Genomic DNA, 9,024 nt, shown 5'->3' with positions numbered 1-9,024 from the left:
AGTGTTTGTTTGTGCATTCATACCTCAGGGCATGTGCTGCTGGGTGCACGCAGCATTCAATCATTTTTTTGTTTTTTTAAAACCTTATTTATAAAAGAAGAGGGAATGCACTCTCTCCCTTTTCTGAAACGAGACACCCTGTGCTTGTTTGTTTGTTGGTGTTGTTGTTGTAGTATATTTCAGCACCATGGACAGCGCCTGCTGTGCTCGTTAATTTGGTCTCAGTTTGAAGCAAGTGCAGCTTTTCTCAGAGTCCCTAATTTGATGCTTTGTGTGGGGATCAAGAACAATGGTTTAGGTCACAAGTCGGCTGCACAATGTCAACTAATGTGAGCCACTCACTGAAGGCAAAGCAACACTGAACCAGAAAGGGGAAGTAAAGAAATGGTGATGCTATTCTTCTGAAACAACACCTAATACACAGCAGGAGGTTGACGTGTCTCTCCCTACAGCCTCTGTGTATATATGGGACACACAAATCCACTTAAACTCATTTTACTCACGTCTTAAAACTGAGATGAAGCTATTCATGTGTAAAGTGCTTTGTGCTCATACACTATCGGTTGTTACGTCACTGGCTTGTCCCAGTCAATGCGTTATCATACGTAACATCTGCAGCAGGCACCACAGCTGCATGCTGAAGCGCAGGAATCAACAGTTAACAGAAGTTCAGATATATTGTATGAATAACTTTTGTTGTTGTTGTTGTTGTACCTCACTGTTGCGCGTAAACTCCCTGTGCACCACGCTGACTACTGGCACCTGAAGCGCACGCGAGACAAACTCCAACATGACGAACTCGTCCCGGTTCCGTGGGAAGGAGATCATGGCGGAAACCCCCTGCACGACCACGGTGTGACACACGCTCTCCAAGAAGGACAGCGGGTCTTCGCTCTCGGGGATGCCCGCAGAGGAGCTGGAGAGCGCGGGCAGCTCGCCGAGTCCGGACCCAACAGCCATGACGAGCTCCAAGGATAAATTGTACGGCAGCAACCCGGCCCGGTTGAGAGCCTCGACCGCGAGCAGGCTCGAATCCCGCGGTGCAAACACGCGGCTCTCCCTCGAGGTGTTCTCCTCGCGCTGCCGTGCCTGGCTCCTACTCCTGCTGGCTCCCCGCTGGTTATTACCGGTGCCTCTAGTCCTGAGGCTTTCGTATCCGGGCGCACCGGCACTTGTTTTAACCTGTTTTTCCAACTCCACCCGCGGCTCCCCACTCCCAATAAAACCTCGATCGGTGTCCCGGTCCTCAGAACCGCTGCCGGCGGTGGCGGAGAGCATGCGGGGCTGAACGTGCAGAGCCCCGACCCGAACCGTGTGGCCGATCCGTTTCAGCACCTGGCATGGCTGCGGGTGAGAGTGAGCGCACGACGGGAGGAAGACTAGCGCGCACAGCAGTAAACATAAGACCCCGGTGCCTGCTCGAGCTGTCGGGCCATTCATCATCATCACCATCACCACCGTCTTCATCATCCGCGCTCCACAGCTGCACCGGATTCCCCGTCCAACCACAGAATGGCGGAACACCGGGGCCGCTCAGTCGGTCCCCCTCCTGGCCCCCTGCGTGTGGCCCTCGTGCGGCGCTCAGACCCGCCGCTGCAGCCACAACTCCGGCTCCAGCTCGCGGCAAAGTTGTGCGTTCCTCCACGGACACGGACAACAGGCTGATGGGGCACGAGCCGGCGCACAAGCAAAAAATGATCCCCAAAAGTGCTTTTTTTCATCTCAAAATATTTCCATCATTCAAGCTTTTTTTGGACTACTGAACAGGTCGCGGAATCAAAAACGGAGACATTTCCACATTATTCCAGTGGCAGAGAAAATGTGACGCCAAGCCCAGGAAGAGATGTCGAAAAAACACGGTGAATGCGCATCAGACACATTCCAACACAGTGGCATCCAGCACTGGAGACAGCAGATGGCTCGATGTCTTCGGAGGAAAATGATCCCATTATCATCCAGAGCGCCGGAGTGCCATTCACTTCGTCCTTATACTCGAGATGGAAAAAACAAGGTTGTTGTTTTGTTTTTTCTTCCTCTGCCCTTGTTTCAGTAAACACCCTTAAAGCTTTCCTGAGCGCGCGCGCGCGCTGCTTGGCTCGAGTCAACCTCTGTAGCAACACTTGTGCCGGCGAGACTGCGCACGTTCCAATGAGATTTAACCCCGCGTGCTTCAACAGTATCCGGTGGGGTTTATGAATGAATGAATGAGTGGGTGGATGAATAGACTTCTGTTTCAAGTGTCAACATATGCTTCCCAATCTCACATGTACACGAGGTTGCACCTATAAGGTTACAGGTACTATGTGATCAGCAGCTGTATTGCTCCCAGATGTTGCACTATATGGTCAAATATGATGTCTGCAACCCAACACAGTGTCAATCTCACATGCTAAAACGGTTTTATGACACATGCACCAGTTTTTGTCGCAGCATATTATCCTGCACATGGCAAAATGTGTACACTGTTGCTGTTTTCAAGCTCACCACGTGTCACCGTTTGGTTTCAAAAGAGTCCTTAACAATACTTACATTGCGCAACACGTTGATTCACTTTTTAGCATTTGTTTAAACAAAAGCAGACAGCCACCTGCTCTTAATGAGCTTGTTTAATTGAATCATATCTCAGGACACCCACTTAGATCATTAACAGCTGCTGAGGGATCGAATGTGTAACTGATGTTTAACTGCCTCGTGTTGCTACACACAGGTCAGTGGTCACCATTGACCCAATCAGCAGCCGCCGTTTAAATAGGACCCAGATTAATGATTGGTTAATGGCATCATTCTAGATTAATGATTGGCTAATGTTCTTTCTTGAAATGAGAGGCACGCCTATACTCGGATATTGGAAGATCAACGGCCCGGATCGATCTGATACTGCATGACCTCAAGGGACGGGAACAGGGAGAAAGGAAAAGGGAGAGATACAGAGAGGGGAGATTTTGACAGGGGAGGGAGAAGGTGAAGACAAGGAAGAGGAGGAGGTGGTGACCAGAGGGGACCTGTGGGAGATAGAGAGGAAGAGGAGGAGAGAGGAGCATAGGATGTAGAGATATAAATGGAAATAGTGGGATTGAAGGGAGGGGAAAAGATGGAGAGAGGAGAGGAGAGGAGAGGAGATGGAGAGAGAGAGGAGAGGAGATGAGATGGAGGAGCCGCGTTGGAGGGGAAGGGAAGAGCTGTAAAGAAGAAGTAATACAAGAGGCACCTTGGGTTGCAACCCCTTTAAAAAAAAATCAAAATCAAGTGTATTACAAAGGGTAGACAAAAGAGGAGGAAATTGCATTGAGCGAAGGATTCAAGGTGATATTTAGGAGTGCATCTTTGAAAGGAGCCATCATAGTTGTTGTTGAACCAAAAAAGCAATTCTGTTTTTTTTCTTCTTTTTTGCCATTACATTTTGCACTGCTTTGAGCAACAGGATATCAGGCAGCCGCTGCACAGGACATTCAGAAAGGAGTCAGAGTGTCCATTCTCATTCTATAGCTTGATGTAAAGACAGTTTAATCATCCAAACGTTGAAGATTATACTTCCGCCATTTGAATTGAGCTGGAGGAAGTTCGCACCTATTAAAATGTATTTTCATTCTATGGGGCCACTCATAGGACATTTAAGGGACTGTATGGACATTTATAGGGGGAAGGGAATGGTGTATGCAAGGAATAGTCATTTCTACTTCTGCAGAAGGAAGGTTTGCCAGAAAGTTTTTTTTGTTGCAGAAAGCTCCTTCCCTTTCTCCTTCAGAATTAGTAAGCAGTGGAGATTTTCCAACCGTAATTAAATTGCGATTTGATATTTCAGTGTGATCTCCCTTGGGGAAAACACCTGCCTTTGTCTTGTCATGTCATTGATCTGAGGAAGATTAGTGGCCGCTAAGGTGTCAGCTAATGGGGATCCAGTTAATAAACTAATAGAGAAACATTGGCTCTGTAACTTAAGATGTGCCCATTTTTGGACATAAAAGTAAAAAAAAAAAAAGTAAACCAAAAACATTAATTAAATAGTTTTCCCAGCACTGCTTTTAACTTTTTAAAAAAAAATTTTTTTTTTTATGTCCTTCTTGGCTGCTGGTCTGTCTGTCCGTCCACGTGCAATATCTTTATAACTCGACCCGTGTTCACTGGTACCCGCCAGCTGTCGTCCCGTCTTCCTGCTTGCAGCTCTCGTCTGATTTCACACGCCCGTCCACCCGCCTGGTTGGAACACCTCGAATACGACACTCGCTTTTGTCCCTGTCGGAAAATCAGTTTGACCCCTTGTCAAATTGCATATTCATCCAGGTCCCTGTGTGTCTGCTTTGGTTGTCTGATTTACTGACTATTTCCTTCACCTGTCCCCCTTCTTCCTCCGTCAGCATCATATGCGTAACCGTCTGGCCGGCTGCCTCCTTTCCAGTCCGCCTGCCCGTCTCAGTTAGTCTGCCTGCTGGATAGCGATGCTGCAGACTTCTCTGACCCTTACACCTGACAAACACATTCCTCCATGGTTCAATTCCCTTTCCAGCACCAGGGCGTATGAACAGATGGAACCTGAAGGTTTATACACCCCCCAAAAAAAAAAAATCTCGGTTAGAGCACGGCAGCTATTAGACACACAGCTGATTTCACGGGACTAAATGCACCGAAACAGATAGAAAGAAACACATATACGTAGATTTAACTTACAAAATAAAAGCCTTTTTTTTCTTCTTTATAAAACGGGTATCTAACAAGAGAAAAAAGCTTGCAACCAATTGCTCATTTATTATTTATTACAATATCAGAATAATGTGTCTGTATTTACACGTTTCATAAATGTGACTTGATATTATTACAAAACGGTCTTCATATAGTTTATGAGAAAGCTGCATGATTAGGACAGAAGTCACTGTCAGTCTGCTGTCACCATTTAAGCTGTTGCAATAACGTGAACATTTACTTTTTGCTTTCTAAATGTTCTTTTTTCCCCCCCCATCAAATATCAGCATTGAGGGGTCTTATTGTCTTTTACAATAATCTTGTCACACATGTCTTGTTGTGCATGATACCCACACACTTTTCTTCTTTGTTGTTTTCATCTCTTGTGAGTCTCCAATGAAGGGATTTAGTCAAGCGAAGCCAAGCGAGGATTTCTGTTGTTCCGTGAAAAGACAAATCAATAATTAGGCATGCGTTGAGTGATGCAGTATGTTCATTAGAAATCACACTTTTGCAGTGCATTCAAGTAAACAATTTCAAGATCGTGATTCACACCCCTTCACTCACAACTGATGTAAAGAAAACAGAACGGTACAATAAATGAGAGGCTGATACACTTGCAATCAATCAGTCCAACAGACGACTGAACATGTCAAGGTCAAGCGTTCCAGCCACAAAATACTTGCTTTTTATATTATACTTAGCTTTTCCACATATCTTCATGATTCATTTTAATGAAACATTGTATTTAATCAATGTTTTTTTTTCTTCTCTCATTCATTATAAAAACTCAAACTGTTAAGGTATGCTATTTTTACCGATGAAGGGACCATAAAGATTGACTTATTCAACATGTGAGAATGTACAGAGTGTCGTACGACTCAGGCAGCACCTGCAATGAAAAGCTTGATATAAGCTCAGGGTATAAATTACATTCACATCTTAGCCACTAATATCCTTTTATACATCATATTGCTCTTGATAATAGTGCAGGAAAAGTATAAAAAATGAGAGAACAAACACAAAAGGAATATTTGAACTTTACAAACTCAGCACTATAAACGACCTTCGTGCATTCTTTGAAAACGGTATTGTCTCAACTACCACACTAAATGTGCAAGCTTGAACATGCATGCAGTATAATACAGGAGTGAATATGTCGTTCTCTGCAGGTAGGGCTGGTTTTAGTTGAATCCAAAGACTCTCAGGGACAAGCTTGTCATATAAAATGACATGTTGGGATGTTTGGGATCCAGTTTTCCTAAATAACCTTGAGAGTCTCCAGTGAGTCATTTGTTGGGTCCTGTGCTCCTATTTGAGTATGACAAGATGGACAGAGAGTGCATTTGATAAATACAGAGAGGAAACACACACGAGCCATGCACAGCAGGAGAGTGACATTATTATTATTTATTTTGTTTTCTACACTAATCAGCATTGAACTGCAAAAGTCCTTCACTCCAAAGCCCCGTTTTATCTCACAGACAGACAGTCTTCCCCCTTTGGACCGTTGCCCCAGATTACAGAACTCAGAGGAGAACAATGCTCTTGTTTTTGGCCCGCCTCCCAAAGGACAGCGCGGTGCCACAGACCAGGAGTCGGAGAGAGCCGAGTCCTGGTGGGCCTTCTCTTTGGCCTGGTCCTATGTACAATTACTGTTGCATCGACCTTTGCCCTCTTCGCATTTCTCAACCAAATTTCATCTGTGTATATTTCAGAACCTGTCATTAAGTCGAATGAGGGCAAAAAAACAACAACATAACGTTCAGGGAGCAAATACACGCGGCAAAATATTAGAAACTAAAAATTGCCTTAGAAACGGATGAGAATATGGCATTGGACATGATCCTGAAAAATGAGGGGCCACAGATCTTCGAAGGTATGACGAGAAGTTTTCGAAGAAAATATATTCTCAAGCAACAGCGATGAATTGTATTGTGGTGTTTTCAGCGTCATTTTAAAGTCATCACATTCAGCAGGCAGACGTTTGGAGGGAAGTTAAGGATTGCACAAAGTGGTTTTAAAGCTCTTTGATTTGATGATGACAAAGGGCACTTCACATATATCCAACTGTCGCGAGAGAGAAATGAGCCCAATTATTAATTTCCTCTCTGCGAGGATATCAGAGTGTCTCTGAAAAGTAGAATGAAGTCCAGTTTCTCTGCTGTGGCCCATTTCTTGCACCAATCCCACATTTCTGCTCTTTCTGATTCTGCTGCAACTTAGACACAAAATGTGACGCACACCGCTATACATTTAAAAAAAAGTTGCCTTTTTGAAATTTTCATGGCATCAGCATCGACGCTTCCAAACGAGGGGAGGAGATCATTTTCTGTGTTTGTGTTCTTTACTTCATGCGATGGTTAATCTGCCCCGTTAAAACAACTAGAAAGTCATCTTTCATTGGATTCACGTAAAGCGTTGAAAATCTGCAGTCTCATCCGAAATGCCACTTCATGATCCACACTGTGTTTCGCTGATTGCTTCGGCAAACATCAGCGACACGTAATCAATACCGCTCACTCATCTCAGAGAGATGCTTATTACACCAGCGCATGAGCATTCTCATTCATCCGGCAGATGACACCGGCAAAGACAAGAGAATGCTAATATTGACACAGACCAGAAGCCATCATCCCTTTTGAGACTAATCTCTTACTGACGTTCACTTCCTGCCGATCAGTAGCACGCCACTATCCATTAGAAAAAAAGAGCGAAGCTCCTCGTATGAGCAGAATGATAAAGTTGCCACCGGAACCCACATAATAATATGATAACTAACATTGTAATGCTCTGTAACGCCATAAGAGAACATGTGATTCATGCCTGTCTGAGATATTGTCTAGCTTCATCTCACTTTTTGCACATTGTTTGATATAACGTATTGTTTACGAAGGTCGCATCATACAATGAACACTTTGAGTAGACGGAGAAGAAGCTTTCTATAGTGAGGGATTCATAGGACGTGTCTTGGATTGCAATGAATCACACACACACGCCGTTGATCCCTCCAACACACTTTATTCTAGATTGACGTATCGGTAGACCTTCAACTGGAAAGGCGATGCACGTGTTTCTCAATTGAAGAAAGACGTACAGAAAAGTACCGTAAATCAAGAAGGTGCTTAACATTCCCTCACGTCGGGCCCTAAAAAAATTTGAAGAATTCCTGCACTTTAATTTGTATGTCTTTTGGGGGGGTGGTGGGGGGGGGGGGGGTATGAAATGAGATGCAGAACTGCTAATCGTGTGCATGGCATTTTGGATGGAGATAAACAGCATGTGTATTTTTGCAAAGTGGGTGCATGGAGAGGAAATTGAGGATGGGGGCCCTTCAGGAACCGGAGGTGATGTTAACTGGCGAAGGTGATGGATCGCTTGTCATGACAGACGTCGTGCTGGAGAGATGCTATGCGAGCCGGCACAGCGCTCCGCTGGAAATGCCCAAGAAAATACTGTACGCGTTATATACCGAGGATAATTGAAAATAGAATAAATGAATACAGTGTTTCAATTTATCTTTGAAATTGTTAAATGGATGTTCTCATGTGGATTTGTTCTGGGTGGCGTTATGCTTTATTCATCATCAAGTGTGTATATATATATATATATATTATTTCTTTTATATATTTTTTTGCGTGGGGTCGAAAAAGCATGCTTAAGATTCAGAGTACCGCTGACAAAAGTGTGACATCAGTACATCAATGGCAGTGCTCAGAAGGGTTGAGTCCGTCTGTCAAGCGCTGCCAGAATGCAGAGCACAAGCTGATGGGTTCGGGCACATTATGGCCGGCAGGTACATGGGCAGAGAGCCGGATCACGGCCTGGAGATATGCAGGTGTCAATCCCTCCACAGTGCTGCCAAAGGAGGGGATCTAGAAAGAGGATGACACGGGAGATTTTAGAAAGGTTGAAACCGACAGCGGCCGCGGCTCTCTGTGCTTCAGGAGGAGGACAGAAGGCAAATAATTATTGCTCAAACATGGAGCGGTACAGCTCCTTCATATTTGATGAAGATTACAGACTCATCCTGGACTTCTGTATTTTACTCATGAAGTTCTCACATATTTAAAGAGGCTGAAAATGTGTATTTTCTCCAACCCAAAATGATGAAAAGTCGACCTACTCGAGGTACACAAATACTTCTAACTAAAGACCTGTTTAGTATAACTGTTTAATTTGTTTGTTTTTTACAAATCTTAATAATCTATAAACAGAGACCAGCTGCAGGCTAACGTTTTGTTAATCAAACAAGTATTTTGCAATATATTTACTGTCAATACATTTTTATTTCCTGGTGGTAACTTCTTTTACTGTCATATTTGACAGATATTATTATGCCTTAAC

General features: G+C 44.2%; 1 protein-coding gene across 1 annotated transcript in view; it reads right to left on the bottom strand.

The window, feature by feature from the left end:
* grin3a (glutamate receptor, ionotropic, N-methyl-D-aspartate 3A) overlaps positions 1–1,470 on the bottom strand; it is a 40,792-nt gene extending 39,322 nt beyond the window's left edge. Inside the window, exon 1 of the mRNA XM_034547270.1 lies at positions 715–1,470. Coding sequence (XP_034403161.1) covers positions 715–1,470 — 756 coding nt within the window. The remainder of the gene's footprint in view (positions 1–714) is intronic.
* Positions 1,471–9,024: the final 7,554 nt, after the last annotated feature.

This window comes from Cyclopterus lumpus, chromosome 12, assembly GCF_009769545.1.
Source record: "Cyclopterus lumpus isolate fCycLum1 chromosome 12, fCycLum1.pri, whole genome shotgun sequence".
NCBI lineage: Eukaryota > Metazoa > Chordata > Actinopteri > Perciformes > Cyclopteridae > Cyclopterus > Cyclopterus lumpus.
This window is presented reverse-complemented; position numbering and strand designations above follow the sequence as displayed.